This window comes from Haematobia irritans, chromosome 3, assembly GCF_050003625.1.
Source record: "Haematobia irritans isolate KBUSLIRL chromosome 3, ASM5000362v1, whole genome shotgun sequence".
NCBI lineage: Eukaryota > Metazoa > Arthropoda > Insecta > Diptera > Muscidae > Haematobia > Haematobia irritans.
In genome coordinates this window covers 199657164-199678856 of record NC_134399.1, presented here as the reverse complement: position 1 = coordinate 199678856, position 21693 = coordinate 199657164, and the positions used below count along the sequence as shown (strand labels likewise).

At 32.9% G+C, this 21693-nt stretch overlaps 3 protein-coding genes across 7 annotated transcripts in view; 2 read left to right on the top strand and 1 right to left on the bottom strand.

Moving 5' to 3' along the window:
* The first annotated feature begins 1073 nt into the window (after nt 1-1073).
* On the top strand, nt 1074-3685 carry LOC142231559 (uncharacterized). The gene is made up of 3 exons (XM_075302195.1): nt 1074-1118; nt 2623-2712; nt 2808-3685. The coding sequence occupies exons 2-3, from the start codon at nt 2635-2637 to the stop codon at nt 3462-3464; spliced, it is 735 nt and encodes a 244-aa protein (XP_075158310.1). The 5' UTR covers nt 1074-1118; nt 2623-2634; the 3' UTR covers nt 3465-3685.
* A 5387-nt stretch (nt 3686-9072) lies between these two features.
* On the top strand, nt 9073-13744 carry MFS10 (major facilitator superfamily transporter 10). 2 transcript variants are annotated; one of them, XM_075302194.1, is made up of 3 exons: nt 9074-9463; nt 9552-9709; nt 9790-13744. In XM_075302194.1, exons 2-3 carry the CDS (start codon nt 9625-9627, stop codon nt 11400-11402), a joined length of 1698 nt encoding a protein of 565 aa, XP_075158309.1. In that variant the 5' UTR covers nt 9074-9463; nt 9552-9624; the 3' UTR covers nt 11403-13744. The 2 variants fall into 2 exon arrangements, with proteins under 2 accessions (XP_075158308.1, XP_075158309.1); XM_075302193.1 differs by having other exon boundaries at nt 9073-9709.
* A 3732-nt stretch (nt 13745-17476) lies between these two features.
* Nep1 (M13 family metallopeptidase neprilysin 1) overlaps nt 17477-21693 on the bottom strand; it is a 74662-nt gene continuing 70445 nt past the window's right edge. For all 4 annotated transcript variants that reach the window (XM_075302191.1, XM_075302189.1, XM_075302190.1 and 1 more), the window contains exons 9-11: nt 18891-18937; nt 18681-18830; nt 17477-18605 (exon numbers count right to left, since the gene is read on the bottom strand). In XM_075302191.1, the coding sequence (XP_075158306.1) occupies nt 18333-18605; nt 18681-18830; nt 18891-18937 (470 nt within the window). In that variant the 3' untranslated portion in view covers nt 17477-18332. The remainder of the gene's footprint in view (nt 18606-18680; nt 18831-18890; nt 18938-21693) is intronic.

Genomic DNA, 21693 nt, shown 5'->3' with positions numbered 1-21693 from the left:
AAATCGTCAACTTGCATTTCGGAATAGAATTTTTGGCAACACCTTGAATTTTACATCCACAATACTAATTTATCACGAGAAATAAATAAAATATAAATTTGTTAGTATAATTAATGTCATAACCGTTAGGATAACCTAAATTTGATTTTTTATGAAAAATTTCCAGTTGCCGAATAGTTCATGCAGACGAGCCCTTGGTACTTAGTACCACTGTCTAACCAAAATGTACTTATCATTTCTGACAAACGCCCTACGCACAAATTTAGAGAGCCGCTTGGCATTTGCCCCCGTCTAATCAACAAGTATTTGTTGTTGCTATAATTAATAATCAAAGAGTATAAATAACTAAAGAGGGTCGAAATCGCTCACTTACGATATGCCCAAATGCCATAGATTAGGGTCAAACATGCAACATGTTTTATTTACGTTTGATAACATGGAAAAATTATAAGGCGTGTTCTGCAATGTGTGTTAGATTTTCATTATGTTCAAATTATTTTTTCATTAAAAAACAAAACGAAAAACGCAAAAAAGGACCAAAAGAATACTTCTGTTTGCTAAATCTATGAATTCTATGTCCCAAAACATTCATTCGATAAGTTGTCGTGTTTTAGACAATTGATTAAAGATCGATAAACAATAAATTTACTGTTTTTTTATGACAATATGACTTTAACATACTTAAGCAAACATTTCAAAGAACATCTGAATTGGTACCTACATGAAATTTCGGCTAAAGCTGAATACTAGGCTTAACGTAAAATACTCCAGAAAACTTTCACTTTTTCACTAGATTTTCGCGTGAAGTTGTTTTTTAACATTTATAAAAATTATAAGAATTCACTTCTTATTATAAATTAAGAAATTTTTTGATTACAAAAAGAATAATTTGATTTTTCAAAATCGAATCGCAAGTTACCGAATCAAAACCATGTGAAAAGCCGTAGATAACAAAAGGGAATACGAAGAAAATGTTGGTACCGTTTTGCAACATGTTCGACCCTAATCTATGGCATTTATACGATATTTCAAAAATGAGACGTTTCGACCCTCTTGTTTATTTATACTCTTTGTTAATAATCCATCCCACAACTTCACCTTAACGGAGATTCCGAACCAAAGAGTATAAATAAACAAGAGGGTCGAAACCAAAGAGTATAAATAAACAAGAGGGTCGAAACGTCTCATTTTTGAAATATCGTATAAATGCCATAGATTAGGGTCGAACATGTTGCAAAACGGTACCAACATTTTCTTCGTATTCCCTTTTGTTATCTACGGCTTTTCACATGGTTTTGATTCGGTAACTTGCGATTCGATTTTGAAAAATCAAATTATTCTTTTTGTAATCAAAAAATTTCTTAATTTATAATAAGAAGTGAATTCTTATAATTTTTATAAATGTTAAAAAACAACTTCACGCGAAAATCTAGTGAAAAAGTGAAAGTTTTCTGGAGTATTTTACGTTAAGCCTAGTATTCAGCTTTAGCCGAAATTTCATGTAGGTACCAATTCAGATGTTCTTTGAAATGTTTGCTTAAGTATGTTAAAGTCATATTGTCATAAAAAAACAGTAAATTTATTGTTTATCGATCTTTAATCAATTGTCTAAAACACGACAACTTATCGAATGAATGTTTTGGGACATAGAATTCATAGATTTAGCAAACAGAAGTATTCTTTTGGTCCTTTTTTGCGTTTTTCGTTTTGTTTTTTAATGAAAAAATAATTTGAACATAATGAAAATCTAACACACATTGCAGAACACGCCTTATAATTTTTCCATGTTATCAAACGTAAATAAAACATGTTGCATGTTTGACCCTAATCTATGGCATTTGGGCATATCGTAAGTGAGCGATTTCGACCCTCTTTAGTTATTTATACTCTTTGGTCGAAACGTCTCATTTTTGAAATATCGTATAAATGCCATAGATTAGGGTCGAACATGTTGCAAAACGGTACCAACATTTTCTTCGTATTCCCTTTTGTTATCTACGGCTTTTCACATGGTTTTGATTCGGTAACTTGCGATTCGATTTTGAAAAATCAAATTATTCTTTTTGTAATCAAAAAATTTCTTAATTTATAATAAGAAGTGAATTCTTATAATTTTTATAAATGTTAAAAAACAACTTCACGCGAAAATCTAGTGAAAAAGTGAAAGTTTTCTGGAGTATTTTACGTTAAGCCTAGTATTCAGCTTTAGCCGAAATTTCATGTAGGTACCAATTCAGATGTTCTTTGAAATGTTTGCTTAAGTATGTTAAAGTCATATTGTCATAAAAAAACAGTAAATTTATTGTTTATCGATCTTTAATCAATTGTCTAAAACACGACAACTTATCGAATGAATGTTTTGGGACATAGAATTCATAGATTTAGCAAACAGAAGTATTCTTTTGGTCCTTTTTTGCGTTTTTCGTTTTGTTTTTTAATGAAAAAATAATTTGAACATAATGAAAATCTAACACACATTGCAGAACACGCCTTATAATTTTTCCATGTTATCAAACGTAAATAAAACATGTTGCATGTTTGACCCTAATCTATGGCATTTGGGCATATCGTAAGTGAGCGATTTCGACCCTCTTTAGTTATTTATACTCTTTGTTCCGAACCCGCATTTATAAAATGTCCAAAGGCTCATTAATTACAGAAGATTTGCTCAAGAACATTAATTACGATATGGATTGCATGAAAGTGGATTCGGTAAGTTTATATCGTTAATAGTTTAACGAAACGTTTCTAACCTATGAAATGTTATTGTTTTATTGATTGATAACTTATCACTTATCTTAATGTAGACAAATCAAGACAATGATAGACAAAGACAACCTGCAGTATTGATTTTATTTGGCCACAGTGATATAAATGCTGCCCTTCATCATCTGGTGCAATCTCTGGAAAATCCTCTCGATGGGAAAACCTTTGTTGCAACAGTTTTGGTTCAGGAATCAATTAAGCAAGAGTTTGAAGACAAACTAAAATCCCATCTAAAACCTTATAGCAATAGCGGTTTAACAAAAGATGCTGGCTATATCAAGGCATTGGATAATGTTAAAAAATTAAACGCTCAGGCTCTAACAGTTCCTGGTGGGCCAATAGTGGTCTACGATTTTACACATGAGCATTTGGGTGGTCATGCCGGTTTTGTTACCACTTTGCACACTTTCCGCACAGCTAAAGAAGCCATAGCTTTGGTTGGTAAGGAATCTTTAAGTTTTCCAAACGTTTCCCTCTGGCATGAAAACCATGCTTTTGCATATGAATTAGTTGCTGGTTTAAAATCGAATAACTTCTTCATAAACTGTTATAACATGCCATTGACTCTACTTGAAAATGCGGCTCAAAGCGGCAAATCTTTTGTTGCCATGGAAAAGAATTATCATTACGAGACTATGCCTCACAATGGAGTACAGAAGAATATAGTCTTTCCAATTGGAAGCATTTTTGCTAACTAAGCACTTTGAGCATCGATAACAAACCGGTAAGCAGAAAAATACAATTGAACTGTATCTGGAAATGTATTCTTTGTAACAATAACCCACTGAACATAACATAAGTCTGTACATTTTTTGTGAAAATGTTTGTTACTCCTAACAAGCAATGTTTATAACGTGCCCTTATATTAAATGTATATATCGAAAGTTGCAATAAAATTTTATACTAAATGAAAACCAAACTATTGTTACTACTTGGACAGTAAGTGTTTCCCGTCTATTGAACTTTCCGTTTTCTTTAAAATTTTCATTTTATAGCATTTCGGCTTTTCTAAAGAGTTTAAGAGACACGATTTCCATTTCTTTTTAATTATAGTAAATAGTTTTCCACATTTCGAGGCATCTCTTATCACATTGATAATTGGTAATTAAAGAAAAAAAATATAACAAAAGTCTTAGTAATTGGTTGACTATATTTTGAGGCTTCGGACTATTTTATGTGAAAGCAATTTAATTGATATTTGTTACATCTTTAATTAAAATTTGTGCAGATTCGTTTGTCTGTTACAACTGAAACCCAGAACAGGAGTATAAACTTTGAGTAGAGAAATGTCACGGTAAGTTAAAAATCATTTTCAGCATTTTGTTTTGGAATATTTGTAGTTTTTGTATGTGGCATCTGGTTTATGATGTCCAGAGAGGAGCATAATAATAAATTATTGGAATGAAAATTGATTTAATTATTGTCCGCCATTTTATAGAATTATTCATAGAACACAAAAGCATCAGTTCATGATAAAATATGCAGTGAATTAAACGATATTCCTTTGAAGCTCTTAATCTATTAACTTTTAGGTCCTTTTATTTTTTTCCAGTTATAAAAATACAAAAATAAAAGGAGTAGGAAATAGGTTAGATTGTTTCAAATGTTTTGAAAAGATCGAACCTTGTGGCTTAATTTGATGTTGACTACACTCCAGAAAAAGCTCATAAAAATTCCTAAAATTTTTAGGATTTTAATTGTTACCCTAAAAAATATTTCGCCATTTTATAGAATTATTCATAGAACACAAAAGCATCAGTTCATGATAAAATATGCAGTGAATTAAACGATATTCCTTTGAAGCTCTTAATCTATTAACTTTTAGGTCCTTTTATTCTTTTTCCAGTTATAAAAATACAAAAATAAAAGGAGTAGGAAATAGGTTAGATTGTTTCAAATGTTTTGAAAAGATCGAACATTGTGGCTTAATTTGATGTTGACTACACTCCAGAAAAAACTAATAAAAATACCTAAAATTTTTACGATTTTAATTGTTACCCTACAAAATATTTCCAATTAAAAATGTGAAGTTGAAGACGTAATCAATTAAAAGAATTAAATGATCCAATTATTTTTTTTTAATCAAATTAAACATTAAAGTCAATTAACCCTGGAAAGTCATTCATATTTTTTGTACATTAACGTCATCCTTTGTCATTTTGACTACGGCTTATTTCAAGACGCTATAATTTGCATCGTGAGCAAAAATGTGAACCAAAATTGAGTTTATTTTCTCATTCGATTTGTTTTTAATTAGTATAACACAAATATTCATAAAATTTTTAAATTGGTATAACTTAAATTTATCATTTCCCAATCGACCAAAATGCATTTTAAATCGAAAATGAAATTGCGCGTCGTCATTTTGACGAAGGATGACTTCCAGGGTTAAGAAAAAAATAGAATTTTTTTTGGGTTTTAGTTAATTAAAATTTGAATAAAATGAAAAATATTTCCAAATAAAACATGTAAGGAATGTCTAAAGTCGGGCGGGCCGACTATATTATATCCTTCACCACTATGTATACCAACATCTTAACACCTTCACATTTGTTAGGAGCTGTATAAAGGTTTATTTTCCCATATACAAATATTTAAATATGAACCGATTTGGACAATTTTTTTTAAACTTTCACACAATGTCTTGACTCAAAATTTAAATTGATTAATGACCGGGACGGACCACAATGTTAGTAAAAACATTTTGGAAATATTTGAATTGCATAAAATTTCGCTAATATTTATGATTTATATGTTGATATATACGAATTAGAATATAGGTAATTTTGAATCATTTTTGCGAGTTTTCTACTTAACAGTGACGATTTTACAAGGAACATGTGGGTATTTTGACCATATTTGCTAAAATCGAAAGAACCTATATATGAGGGCTTTGTCTAATTCTGAGCCGATTTTGATAAAATTTGGCACACATGGCTAAAATTTTAATTGAATTCTCAGTGCAAAACTTAAAAATTTTCGAAATGAAACTTTGTCCTCCGTGATGAATCTAAATCGGGCGAAAGATATATGGGAGTTATATCTGAACCGATTTTAACCAAATTTGGCATTTGTTGTAAGAATATTAGTCCTACTCTCTGTGCAAAACTTTAAGTAAATCGGTGTGAAATTTTGACCTCTGGGGCCATATAAGAAATATATAAATGGCAGCTATATCTAAATCGGAACCAACAGATTGATTGTAACAGGTTGGCTGATAAGTCCCCGGTCTAAAAAAGAAAAACACATTTCTTTGTCAAAATTCGTTTTTATTATTCAACATAGTTCCCTTCAAGAGCGATACAATGATTATAACTACCTTCCAATTTATTGATACCATTTTGGTAGTACTCCTTCGGTTTTGCTTCAAAGTAGGCCTCAATTCCGACGATCACCCCTTCATTGCAGCCAAATTTTTTCCCCTGCGAGCATCCTTTTGAGGTCTGAGAACAAGAAAAAGTCGCTGAGAGCCAGATCTGTAGAATACGGTGGGTGGGGAAGCAATTCGAACCGAATTCATGAATTTTTGCCATCGTTCTCAATGACTTGTGGCACAGTGCGTTGTCTTGGTGGAACAACACTATTTTCTTCTTCATATGGGGCCGTTTTGCTGCGATTTCGACATTCAAACGCTCCAATAACGTCATATAATAGTCACTGTTGATGGTTTTTCCCTTCTCAAGATAATCGATAAAAATTATTCCATGCGCACCCCAAAAAACAGAGGCCATTACTTTGCCAGCGGACTTTTGAGTCTTTCCACGCTTCGGAGACGGTTCACCGGTCGCTGTCCACTCAGCCGACTGTCGATTGGACTCAGGAGTGTAGTGATGGAGCCATGTTTCATCCATTGTCACATATCGACGGAAAAACTCGGGTGTATTACGAGTTAACAGCTGCAAACACCGCTCAGAATCATGAACACGTTGTTGTTTTTGGTCAAATGTGAGCTCGCGCGGCACCCATTTTGCACAGAGCTTCCGCATATCCAAATATTGATGAATGATATGACCAACACGTTCCTTTGATATCTTTAAGGCTTCTTCTGCTATCTCGATCAACTTCATTTTACGGTCATTCAAAATCATTTTGTGGATTTTTTTGATGTTTTCGTCGGTAATCACCTCTTTCGGGCGTCCACTGCGTTCACCGTCCTCCGTGCTCATTTCACCACGCTTGAATTTTGCATACAAATCAATTATTGTTGATTTCCCTGGGGCAGAGTCCGGAAACTCATTATCAAGCCAAGTTTTTGCTTCCACCATATTTTTCCCCCTCAGAAAACAGTATTTTATCAAAACACGAAATTCCTTATTTTCCATTTTTTCACAATAACAAAAGTTGCTTCACAAAAGACGCTCTATCTTACAAACTAATTGACTTACAGACGTCAAATTTTGACACGAATCATTTGAAGGTTGGTACTATATAAAAATAATATGCATTTAATACTAGCGACGCCATCTATGTGTCAGACCGGGGACTTATCAGCCAACCTGTTAAAAATGTTATTTCGATTCCCTGTGCACAATTTTAAGTAAATCGGACGAAAATTTTGATCTACAGATATATATGGGAGATATATATATCTCGAAAAGTCGATGATATTAAAAAACCAAGTGCAGATTTGGATTCAGTGTCCCAAATAACCTTAAAAACAATATTTAGTTCTTAATTATTGTTCCCTTGTGTAATTGATTACCTAATTTAAAAAGTTAAGTTTTTAATCAAGAAGATTTTTAATTTCCAATTAATTCTGTGATTGATAATATCACCAAAATATTTCCAATTAAACAATTGGTTGAAGTTGATTGAAAGTTGAAGTCTTTAATCAAATAACATTAAATCATCCCAATTAACGTTTTAGTTAAATAAAAAATATATCCAATTAAAACTTTAATTTGAATATAAATGAATTTTTATATACTCTTTATTTTTCACTAAAGAAAAATCCAACTATATTTATAATCGAAAAACTTAGGATACAAATATGAAATAAATTATCTTTTATTTGCATAAACTTATGACCTTGAAAGACTGACTATAAACTCTAGAAATAATAACACATTAAGTTTTCTACTCATCCAAAATTACAAGAATTTTATTCTAATAATTATGTATAAATAAATAATAATTCAAAAAATTGATTGTCTCAATTAAAAAATTATTTAAATGTGTCGAAGAGATCAAGTCTATTTTTTATTTATAATAATTTGATCAATTAATTTCGTGATTGAATCAGAAAAAAATATTTTCTATGTAGATCCCCTCTTTTTGTTATTTTTCAGTCAAACTTAAACACGTTACAGTGTTATGGAGTTTAAAAAATAACAGACAATATATAATATATGCTCTTTCAGTGACTATAACAGTGAATATTTCCCTGTCATCAGCAGACTTTTTACTATTTTATCAGACTTCTGCTGGGTTAACTAACAAATTTCTTTGTGTCTACAATTCTTGCGGTCATTGAATAGCAAACAAATTTTTAGATATTTTCTTAATTTACTTACACTCATAGAAAAAAGTCTGCTAAAAACAGCAGTCGATGTCTGGTGTAATATTTTTGTACTTCAGGGCCTAATAAACAACAATTTATAAAATTTTTAGGTTAAATTTTTCCCCAAAGCATATTTAAGAACCAAAAGTAGTTTTTGGTATATTTTTGCCCTGTAATATACTTACAAGCTCCTAAATACGATCAGCAAACATTTTGTTTGCTGTTATGCCTCAATTCGATAAATATTCCGATTTTTGGTCAAATACTAGAGATATTCACAAAATATTGTTTTAATTATGTTAGGATAGCTCCTAAGTTGACATTTTTATTTGTTTTAGCCAAAATAAAACATGTTTTAGTGTAATCGAGCTTAAAAAATTGCAGGAAATGTTTGCTATTTCAGCAAACAGTGACTGCTGTCCCTTTTGCAGCAGACTTTTTGCTGTTTTAGCAGACTTTTCTGCTGTCCCTACTAACAAATTTCTTTGTGTGTAGTTTGTATTTTTTTTAGAATCGCATATTTACGTTACTCAAAAAAGTTTTTGAAATGCAAATTCATTATCTTTTTTACTTATTATTAATTATTATTTCTGTTAATAATTTAAATATGTTTCCACTCAATTAATTTGCCAAAAAAACATCCTCACTTGCGATAATTGCAAGTTCTTCCCATTACCAATGCTCCAATTTCTGTTTGTTTTCGATTACGTTTTAATCTAACTTTCGCTTTTATAATTCCCCTTCATGATTCGCTCAAATGTTAGTCATACCTTTTCGCTACTTGCCCACAGTATTGAACTACATATACGTAAATACGTTTGGGTAGATTACATTACACTTTACTTCCACCAGTTGTTTTTCGTCATCGCACATTGTTGTGTGGCGTTTCGGTTTGCTTTACAACACAACCCCATTGACTTCTACCCCTCTCCGTTTTCTTCCGCTCTTCTTTAAGGTCTTCTATCGTTTTGTTGGCCGTCATCTGTCAAAGAGCATTTGGTGGCTTTAGATAAAATTGTGTCGTGGCTTTCTCTAGTATTGTGTGTTTTATTTGCTGTTAGTTTTTTATTTCCAAGTTATTATTCTTTTGATATGGACATCCCCACAAAGCAGTCAATGTATTGAATGAATATATCTAAAAATATCTTCGGAATTACGAAAGATAATGCATCACTGATTCTAAATGACGTAGACGTGGTAGTGGTAAGTGGGAGAATATGTCATTAAAATCAAACGTCAATGAGGTTGGCCGTTCAATAACACCTGGAAGAGAATATATCCATAGAAAAGAAAGTGGCAGTAGTAACGAATTTGCAGCAGATGAGGAGGAGGATTTGGGACATTGTCGTCGTAATATAATGTTACCAACAAATGGTTCCGAAGATGAGGAAGATGATTATATTAGTAACAACGCTGAGGCTCCTCTCATAAGTGGTCAAAATGGTAAGTTGTTATTGTAATATAAACAAATCTAGTTATTGTTTACAAATATAATGACAACAACAACAATATTTAAATTTCAGAGAGTGAATGCGATTGTATCAATACCCGTACCGTATTTGGCTTAATGGGTTTCTTCGGATTTGCCGTTGTCTATGCAATGCGCGTGAATCTATCAGTTGCAATAGTTGCCATGGTAAATCAGACAGCCATTCCACCGGACGATGGTAACAATACACCCCCTATAATAGACAACAGCTGTCCGGCGAACATACCAAAAAATAACAGCAATGTTTTACCCGGTGGTGACTTTGTATGGGACGAAGCAACCCAAGGTTTGGTGCTGGGCTCATTTTTTTATGGGTACGTTTTGACTCAGATACCTGGTGGTCGAATGGCTGAGATTCTGGGTGGAAAACTTATTTACGGTTATGGAGTGCTTATTACCGCTATTTTTACCATTCTAACGCCAATTGCTGCATATTGGGATCTGCCATCTTTGATTTTGGTGCGAATTCTTGAAGGTATGGGCGAAGGTGTAACCTATCCAGCCATGCATGCTATGTTGGCTCATTGGATACCTCCTTTGGAGCGAAATAAATTTGCTGCTGTGGTGTATGCTGGATCAAATATTGGTACTGTTATCTCTATGCCTTTGGCTGGATGGCTTTGCTCGTTAGAATTTCTTGGAGGATGGCCTTTAGCATTCTATGTTTTTGGAATACTTGGAATTGTATGGTTTGCATTTTGGATGTATTTGGTTTATGATAAGCCTTCGGTACATCCTCGAATCTCAATCAAAGAACGTGAATATATCGAAAGGTGTATAGGAGTGGTAAAGAAACTGGAGCCACCATCGTCATCGTCTTCCCATCGTATGGACCACGACATGCAAGAAGAGCAATTTGAAGATGAAAATGATTACGATAATGACAGTGATTACAGGGTAAATATGTCTTCCAATGCATCACAATCTTCTCCAGCCTCCATACCATGGGGTTCGATAATGACATCAGTGCCTCTGTGGGCTATATTAATAACGCAATGCGGTCAGAGTTGGGCTTTTTACACCCAACTCACAGAATTGCCTACCTATATGAATAATATTCTACATTTTGACATACAATCGAATGCGGTTCTTAATGCCATTCCATATCTTACTTCGTGGATCGTGGGTATAGGATGCTCGGCCGTGGCTGATTGGATGTTGGAGAAACGTTATATTACCACGCTAACATCGTACAAAGTTTGGAATTCTATAGCATCATTTATACCCTCGCTGGGCCTTATTGGCGTTGGCTATGTTGGTTGTAGTTGGCAATGGGTGACATTTATGTTGGCTGGCGTTGGATCATTTGCTGGAGCCATATACCCTGGTAATCAAATGAATCATATTTCCCTAAGTCCAGCCTATGCTGGAACCATGTATGGCATAACAAATTCAGCCGCCAATATATGTGGCTTCCTGGCCCCCTATGTAATAGGATTGATTATAAACCACAATGAAACTATGTTGCAATGGAGAAAAGTTTTCTGGTTGGCTGGTGGCCTGAATATAGTTGGTAATATTGTATATATAATATTTGCCAGTGCCGATGAACAAAGCTGGTCACGACAACCATCAACAGAGACTCAAGGGGAAATTACTACTAGACCACGAAGGCGGAGGAGAATTAATGATGAACTTGCAACGTGATTTAGACTCTATGTGTATTAATGGAGATGTGGTGGTATGAAGTGTGGTGCTCAAACTTAAATGATTTTATGTAACAAACGCATATTCCTCCTATTGTACCTAGAACGTATTCTTGTAATGAACTTAATGTGTGATACAGTTACCTCGTGTTGCCCAGTGTGTTGTGTATACGAATATGCTGTATATTTGTATTTTCGTGTATATGGGGGTCAGCACGCTTCGAATGTTTTCGAAATTAGTTATACTATAATAAATATTTTTCCATTTTTAGTTAAGTAGCTAGCAACATTTTGTGACCATCTATCGTTATTGTATTAGGAGATGGTCTGTAATGTAAGACAATGTTATTATGATGAACAGCAAATTTCGATTTTCAAAAATATCTTAGTTTTGGGAATATCTTTAAATATAGTCTCCATTTAAGATGATTTTCAGATTTTAAATTTTGAGTTTATGAAAAGTGTTATGTATTCTCCAATGTCTTGATATTTACCAGATGAAGACTCTATGTGTTGTCCAAAAACATCAGGAAAAGTGTTCATACAGTTCTATACTCTGATATAGTCTCCATGTAAGTTCGTTCGGTGATCATTAATGATAAATTATAAAATGAAAAAGCAAAACTCAGAAACCAGAATTTTAAATTTTTTTATCCGATTCCTGATACTTTCCGTACACATACTTTCCGGAAAATAAGCGAATAGGTCTTTAATTTAATTAAGCCTCTATAAACCGATTAACTTGTTTGGAGGTGGTTTTTATTCTTCAACTTGTTGGGAACTCATTTCTTACCCTGAGTGCGACAAATCTTCATGCAAATATGATCAAAATTGCGATTTCTAGATGCTTTAAAATAGGAGGGTCTGTATGTGAGTTAAAAGAATGCCGGATAACGAATTTGGGCTTAATCGGACTATAGACTATATCTATTATTCAGAGTTGTAACGTAAGAGAATATGATTAGAGTGCCTTCCTTGCTTACCAAAGTTTTGATCGCAGTTTCGGCCGAACACCAAATAGTTTTTCAGCGGTGGCATATCTTCTCTCAATAATGCTGGTAACATTTTTAAATGGTTCTCTAAGCACACTGAACATTTTTCCAATTAAAATTTTAAATGAATTTTAAAAAATTAATTAAAATTTTAAATTATTCAAACAAATTCTTAAATAAATCGGTCAATTTTTAAACTGATGTTGGTGATTAATGTTGTCATTCAGCGATTAAAGAAATTTCAATTAAGAATTATTTGGTTCAATTAATTTCGTGATTGAAGACAAAACATCCGCCGAACTCGGCTATAAATAGAGTGGTTGTTATCATTGAGTTTAAATTATTCCAATTCCATAGAGAAGTTTACCATCGTTTTTATTTATAAGAATGTGCCTGTTAGTCTCTCAGTGCGTCTGTAACAATAGACAACCGGTCTATTTAACTTTATCTAACCGTAGAGATAATAAAAATTTAGATTTCTACATTCATTATACTCAATTTGTTTATAATTTTATTTGTACTGCCAACAAAGATTGGATAAATAACCAGTTTTTAATGACACTGTTCGACATTCCAAATATCGACAACATTCGTAAAAAAGGCATTTAATAAAATTGTTTCTATTCGAAATTATCTAGATTATTGGAGATATGTATGTAACATTTGCAAAACTTAAAAAATAATTATCGAACTAAATTGGAGAATCATAACCGAATGGAGTTAACAATAAAGGAAGCATATTTGTAATTTTTATGTAAATTTTTAAAATTTTAGGAAAACAGCTAAAAATTCCTATAATCATAGTAGAGAAATTCCGGATTATTTATATCTAAATATCTTCCTCTATCTTATAAGCACAAAGTTATACATTAGTAAATACAACGTTTTCATTTACTCGTACATATATTGCTATCGATTTATATATATCTGTATACTATTTGAAAAATAGAAAAAAATAAATCCAATAGCTTTTACAATTGCAACTTATTGGGGCTAACCTAGAGTTCAACGGACAACTTATCGATTTTAAATTTTATAACATTTAGCTCTTCGTCGATGTGGTTAAACAAAAATTTTATGTATACTTACCTTGCCACGCAGAATACAGTTAATAATATCATGATAAGATCTCGAAGGCGATGCCTAACTACCTATTACTAAGTAATTATGAAAATTCGATTTTTTAAAGTAACATTTGATGTTGAAATGTACACAGTTTACAAGCTACAATAATATAGTTAAAATATATGTTATATAACCAAATCAATAACTTTATTTGCTCATATAAATATATAAACAATTTATATATAATAGATAATAATAATATAAAATAAATATACTTTTATCAAAAGCTGTTAGTTTGTATTCACAAATTCATCTTTAACTTTTGGCACAACATTTTTCAAATCCTTTTTGAACTTCTTTTGGACTGACATTATATAATTGTGTCTATGCTCTAGAATCTTGGTCTCCATATAAAAGCGATCCAGGGGTATACTGCAGAGACGTCCTGTGGCCGTTCTAAGGCCAGCGTTTTGCATAAGGAGTACAATTAATAGTGTCGTAAAGTGTGCCAAATTTGGTTGAAATCTGTTCAGATTTAGATATAGCTTCCTATCTGAAATGACTTCTTCCAAAATCAATAGGGTTCTATTCTGACCAAAAACACATATTTGTGCGACTTTGACTTCCTCAATTGTAAAAAGACGTTTTTAAAGGGTGATACGGTCAAAATTTGGTCAATATAAACTTGACGTATTCCTTTCAATTTTGCATTTAAAAAACCTGAACACCCCTCATTTTGAAGGTGTGTGTGTGTAGAATGTTGCTCTTATTTTGATTTTGGAATTCACTCTTCAGTTGTCAAAATGCCGTCCAAGCAAGAAGAGAAGCGTATCAAAATTTTGCTCGCGCATCGCGAAAATCCGAGCTACTCGCACGCAAAGCTGGCAAAATCGCTAAAAGTTGTTAAATCTACCGTTACAAATGTAATTAAAGTGTTTGGGGAACGTTTGTCGACAGCCAGGAAGTCTGGATCGGGGGGAAATCGAAAACCGGAAGCCGCTGAGACGACAAAGAGAGTTGCCGGTAGTTTCAAGCGAAACCCTAACCTCTCTATCCGAGATGCCGCAAATAAGCTGGGTGTATCGTCTACAACCGTGCATCGAGCCAAAAAACGGACTATCGACTTACAAGAAGATAGTGACTTCAAATCGCGATGATAAACAAAATACGACGGCCGAAGCGCGATCAAGCAGCTTCCGGGACAGGACAGGTTCAACTTAAAAAAAATATTCATATAATCTCATGTGTAGAAAATTTTATTTATGCATAGGTATGTATACAATATTTTTACTATATTAAATTGAGCCGACGGGCTTTTTGGGCAGCAAATAAATCAATGACTTCTTCAGTCGACACATTTATTCCGCGATGAACCAACATTAATGCCAATCCATCGAGTCTACTCTCGCTAGTCGAATTTCTAAGATACGTCTTTAATCTCTTCATTGTTGAAAATGAAAGTTCGGATGAGTACGTAGTAACTGCAGGGATGGAAAATGCAGTACTATAGTACTTTTTTCAATACTTTTTCAGCCCGGTCAGTACCGTAGTACCCCCGCGAATGATTTAGTACCTTTTGTGTAGACATTTTTGAGTCGATATCAGATTTATGGTACAATATCATTGACAAAATATTTTAATATTTTGAGAAAGTCTTTATCAACATTATTTGCTAATAGTCTTTTACAAATATGGCAAAACAGACATGTTCATGTGGGAAGAAAATCTCGATTTTGTAAAAGACATAGTCAAAAACAGGATTTTATTGATCTTCAAGAATGTTTTAGTCGAAAAAAGAATGCGATTCTATATTATCGATTTTTTATTTCGGTAGAAAATGTTGTCAAAATTTTATTTCAATTGAAAATTTTGTAAAAATTTTATTTCAATTGAAAATTTTGTAAAAATTTTATTTCTATAGAAAATTTTTGCAAAATTTTATTTATATCGAAAATTTTGTCAAAATTTTATTTATATAGAAAATTTTGTCAAAATTTTATTTTCTTTAAAATTTAGTCTCTTGACAATAATTTTCCAGTGAAATTTTTGTAAAAAGTACCTTTCCGCTCAAAAAATACCTTTTTTGTACTTTCTTAAAAATTGTATTTTCCATCCCTGAGTAAATTTACCAAAATTTTTAAAAGAATATGCACGTTTGGAAATATCTCTTTATTGCACTCTCCAAGTGCTTCAATCGCTGAATTAGGCAGGTTCTTTTCGCAGGTTTTGCGCCATTTCATTTACACATGTGTGTTTGGCTATTTCGTTGTTGTTGCTATGGGTGTTTGATTGATTTTTTAAATAAACGATTTCACAATACAGGTTGCTCATGGCATTCGATATCGAATTTGATGCAATTTCTCAAAAACTTCTACAAAAACAGCAAACTTGCTTTATATTGGAAACAATAACAACAACAATCAAATCAGTACGGCAAAAACGAAACAAAATTAGCAATGTGTAATAACATTTGACTAGGTCTATATATAATTTTATCAATTATTTTTGTTATGAGAATCTATTGAGTCTCATTATTAGCTTTTTATGTTAGTAATATTGACTTACTCATGGTGTAGTTTTATATTCATGTTGTTATTTTTATACCCTGCACCAGTACTGCGGTACATGTGGTCAGAGACCCATCGTTTAGTATACGGATCGTCTTAGAATTGAATTCTGAGTTAAGGTACAGTAATCTCTCGATTTACGTCGTGATTGGTTCCGAAATTTGACGACGTTAATCTAAACGACAAACCGAATTAAAACTTGCTCATACTCCTCCTAAGTCCATTTAATTATGTATGTATATGCGTGTACATAATAAAAGACTTGAAGAATAAAGGTAATTCAGTCTTTTATTCATAAAAAATAAATAATTAAATATATATCCATAAAGCAAACATATAAAAAAAAAATAACAATTCATTATTCAAAAATATCTGGGTTTAAAAATTAAGTTCATAAACAAATAAAAACCGTTACGTTGTATACATATAAAAAACATGGTCACTTCGACAATTGCGTATATATGGAATGTTAAACAGAATTTGACGAATTGTCGGTAAGAATTTCAGTAATAAATGTTGCGATGTCGTCATCGTTGGTACTTATTTCACTAATGGAAGGAGTTTCCGATAAAGCTGACAAAAAAAATCGACGACGTAAATCGAATGGCAACGTAAATCGAAGTTGGATGGAACAAAAAACTTGACGACGTAAATCGAAACAACGTAAACCGAGACGACGTAAATCGAGGGATTACTGTATGTCCGTCTGTCTGTTCATGTATTTTTGTGTGCAAAGTACAGGTCGCAGTTTATGTCCGATAGTCCTCCAATTTGGCATAGGATATTTTTTCGGGACAAAGACAATCGCTATTGATTTTGAAAAAAATCCGTTCAGATTTAGATATAGCTGCCATATATATTTATCACCGATCTGGTCATAATTGACGTCTTCATCAACCGATCTTATTCAAATTCCGTACATCCGAATATTTCACGAGTCGCGAAAAACGTGCAAAATATCAGCCAAATCGGTTCAGATTGAGATATAGTTCCCATATATATCTTTCCTTCGATATGCACTTATATGGTCCCAGAAGCCAGAGTTTTATCCTGATTTGCTTACAATTCTTCAATTGAAAACATCCCAATCAAGATGTCCGGATTTTATATAACTAGATTTTTGGTTTTGTACCAACTTTTACATCCCTGGTTTTTGGTTAACATTTATTTTCCCACTTATTTTATGTTTAATATTAGATTTAATACTTACTCATGGGTTCCATCTGTTGAATCCTTGGCTAGTTATCAAGTATTACAGTGAAACTTCTCAAAATTGGACACTCTGAAAACCGGACACCTCCCAAACATGGGCAGTTGTCTCTCAAAGGTGGACAAAATTTAGGCGACCGTGGGTGTCCACCTTTCAGAGGTTTCACTGTACTTCGTTATTGATAGGATCGCAAATTCGACAAAACTAGACTCAAACACAGGGTGTAGTAATAGCATATGTGTTATTGTATATATATATCCGATCTTTATTTTACACATATCTATGTATTTTGCTGTGTATGTGTGTGTATATGTAAATTGTTTTGTTCAATGTTTTGTACACTACAACTACTTCTACGGTATGTATGTATATACTACTATATGTACTAGTATATACTATGTAAAAGAAATCATAATTTTGTTTCCGTTATTATTTTGTTCAAAATCAAAATTCCAACATCATTTCGAAAGGGATAACAAACAACAATCGCTTAGAATCGTATCCGGATAGTTTTTCTGCATTCCTGCTTTTGGTTTTGTTTGATATGACATTGATATATTGCGTATTTATGTATGTATGTTTCTTATATGCAGGAGTTATTTAATATATATATAGTAGTTTCCTCGGGAAATATATTTGTGTGTATGTATGCAGGTAATTTTCTTATTTGCCATATATGCATGTAAATATTTTATATGTATGTAATGTATGTCTATGGTGGAGTCTTCCAAGTACGAGTACAAATGTATGAGTGTATGAATGTATGTACACCAAAAGAAAAATCACGTTCGGCCGAAACGAAATTATAGACAAATGAAATTCTAACGTATTTTCTTGAAGAGCAAATAAAACCGAACTTATGACAAACGTTTGCCACGTTTATCTCTAATCGTTTTTATTTGCCTTTAAATAAATTTTGTTGGGTCAAAAAAAAAAACTTCACTTTTCTAAAATTTCGTTCCTCAGAAAAAACTCTTCTCTCAGTGTATGTTTGTGTGCATATGAGCGATTAAATTGAATCATTCCACATCCAGATATATTTATATGGCCATTAGTAGTTTTTGTTTGGTATATACGCCATTGTGGGAATTGGCGATTTACCACACACTACACTTTTCCACCGGATTCATGTTCGATCCCAATTCACAATGATAGGCATCGGCAAAGTCTTTTGAATTTGATAGAGGACCCAGTACCCGCACTGAGCCTGGTGAATGTACCGAGGAACGTATTTTTGTAAGAGCATCTTCGGGACGCATGGAACCACACCAGATTTGTGCATAGTTTAAAAAGAAAAGTTGATCGTGTGTTAGATTCAAACCGGGTAATCTTTGTTCTGGTCCATTACGTTCAACCCATTTTTTGTAGGCCTTTGAAAAGAGAATTAAACTTTGTTAGTTTTCTCTAAGCCCTATTAATATTTTTTTTCTTCAAATTTTATATACCCTGAAAGCTTGTTTTAAACCTCCATTATCAGCTATATTCTCTCCTTGTGTCATTCGACCATTCATATATAAGCCAACTTCATCGATTTTGTATTTGGAATACTGATCGATCATACACTGTGTCTGTTCACGGAATGCCTCGATTGTGGCCTAAAAAATTTGTCAACATTAATTTTTATGTAAAATATATAGGCAGTTAAGATTACATACATTGTTCCACCATTCCATCATGTTGCCATCCTTGTCAAATTGTCGCCCTTAAAATAAAAGAAGAGGATAATGAAAGCAATTATATAATAAAAGAATAAATTATTATAATTATATGTTTTTTTTAATCATCAACAGGGTGACAAATATGTATTGCAACAACCCTACAAAATCGCAAACAAAAGGAAGGTTTGATTGATAACAAGTTGGCTGATAAGTCCCCGGTCTGACACATAGATGACGTCAAAATTTGACGTTTGTAAGTCAATTAGTTTATGAGATAGAGCGTCTTTTGTGAAGCAACTTTTGTTATTGTGAAAAAAATGGAAAAAAAGGAATTTCGTGTTTTGATAAAATACTGTTTTCTGAAAAACTTGGCTTGATAACGAGTTTCCGGACTCTGCCCCAGGGAAATCAATAATAAATAATGTGTATGCAAAATTCAAGCGTGGTGAAATGAGCACGGAGGACGGTGAACGCAGTGGACGCCCGAAAGAGGTGGTTACCAACGAAAACATCAAAAAAATCCACAAAATTATTTTGAATGACCGTAACATGAAGTTGATCGATACAGCAGAGGCCTTAAAGATATCAAAGGAACGTGTTGGTCATATCATTCATCAATATTTGGATATGCGGAAGCTCTTTGCAAAATGGGTGCCGCGCGAGCTCACTTTTGACCAAAAACAACAACGTGTTGATGATTCTTAGTGGTGTTTGCAGCTGTTAACTCGTAATACACCCGAGTTTTTTCCGTCGATATGTGACAATGGATGAAACATGGCTCCATCACTATACTCCTGAGTCCAATCGACAGTCGGCTGAGTGGACAGCGACCGGTGAACCGTCTCCGAAGCGTGGAAAGACTCAATAGTCCGCTGGCAAAGTAATGGTCTCTGTTTTTTGGGATGCGCATGGAATAATTTTTATCAATTATCTTGAGAAGGGAAAAACCATCAACAGTGACTATTATATGGCGTTATTGGAGCGTTTGAAGGTCGAAATCGCGGCAAAACGGCCCCATATGAAGAAGAAAAAAGTGTTGTTCCACCAAGACAACGCACCGTGCCACAAGTCATTGAGAACGATGGAATGCATGAATTGGGCTTCGAATTACTTCCCCACCCACCGTATTCTCCAGATCTTGCCCCCAGCGACTTTTTCTTGTTCTCAGACCTCAAAAGGATGCTCGCAGGGAAAAAATTTGGCTGCGATGAAGAGGTGATCGCCGAAACTGAGGCCTATTTTGAGGCAAAACCGAAGGAGTACTACCAAAATGGTATCAAAAAATTGGAAGGTCGTTATAATCGTTGTATCGCTCTTGAAGGGAACTATGTTGAATAGTAAAAACGAATTTTGACAAAAAAATGTGTTTTTCTTTGTTAGACCGGGGACTTATCAACCTGTTACCACAGAACGTTACCTTGTGCAAAATTTAAGTAAGATCGGTTAATAAATGAGGCCACTATTGTTAAAAAGAAGGTTATCATTACAAAATTTCAATTGAATCGGATGAATTTTGCTCTGTCAAGAGGCTCTGGAGGTTAAACTGGGTATCGGTTTATATGGGGGCTTTAATAATTATGGACCGATTTGGACCAAATTCTGCATTGATGTTAGAGGCCACATATAAACACCACGTACCGAATTTTAACCGGATCAAATGAAATTTGCTCCGCCAAGAGGCTCTGGAAGTCAAATCTGAGGATCGGTTTATATGGGGGCTATATATAATTATGAACCGATTTGGACCAATTCCTGCATTGATATTAGAGACCATATAATATAAATACCACGTATCGAATTTCAACCGGATCGGATGAAATTTGCTCCGCCAAGAGGCTCTGGAAGTCAAATCTGGGGATCGGTTTATATGGGGGCTATATATAATTATGAACCGATTTGGACCAAATTCTGCATTGATGTTAGAGGCCATATATAAACACCACGTACTGAATTTTAACCGGATCGGAAGAATATTGCTCCGTCAAGAGGCTCTGGAGTTCAACTCTGGGGATCGGTTTATATAGAGGCTTTAGTAATTATGGAATTTCTACCGGATCAGGTGAAATATGCTACTTCACTTTTTCACTCAACACAATTTTTAATAAATTGTATATTTTGGTGGCTCTAGAGGAGGAAATCAGAAGCCGGGAAGGCTTGATCTTTAACAATGTGTGGTAACCTCGGTTACCACTCGTGCCAAAAAAAAAAAACATCTACCAAAATTTTAAGAAAATCTTACCACAAATCTACCAAACAAATATTTCCGTAGAAAATTTTATCAAAAATGTATCCCCGTAGACAATTTTGTCAAACCGTTATTAGTACAGAAAATGTTGTCAACATTTTATTAGTAAAGAAAATTTTTTCAAAATTTTATTAGTATGGAAAATTTTTTCAAAATTTTATCCTATATCAAATTTTATTTGTATAGACAATTTTGTCAAAATTTTATTTCTATAGAAAATTTTGTCAAAATTTTAGTTCTATAGAAATAAAATTTTGTCAAAATTTTAGTTCTATGGAAAATTTTGTCAAAATTTTATTTCTACAGAAAATTTTGTCAAAATTTTATTTCTATAGAAAATGTTGTCAAAATTTTATTTCTATAGAAAATGTTGTCAAAATTTTATTTCTATAGAAAATTTTGTCAAAATTTTATTTCTATAGAAAATTTTGTCAAAATTTTATTTCTATAGAAAATTTTGTCAAAATTTTATTTCTATAGAAAATGTTGTCAAAATTTTATTTCTATAGAAAATTTTGTCAAAATTTTATTTCTGTAGATAATTTTGTCAAAATT

Coding starts and splice junctions, on each gene's coding strand:
- LOC142231559 (XM_075302195.1), top strand. CDS start 2,635: ATGTCCAAAGGCTCATTAATTACAGAAGATTTGCTCAAGAACATTAAT. Junction 2,713..2,807: donor ATTGCATGAAAGTGGATTCG/GTAAGTTTATAT, acceptor ATCTTAATGTAG/ACAAATCAAGACAATGATAG.
- MFS10 (XM_075302193.1), top strand. CDS start 9,484: ATGTCATTAAAATCAAACGTCAATGAGGTTGGCCGTTCAATAACACCT. Junction 9,710..9,789: donor TCTCATAAGTGGTCAAAATG/GTAAGTTGTTAT, acceptor TTTAAATTTCAG/AGAGTGAATGCGATTGTATC.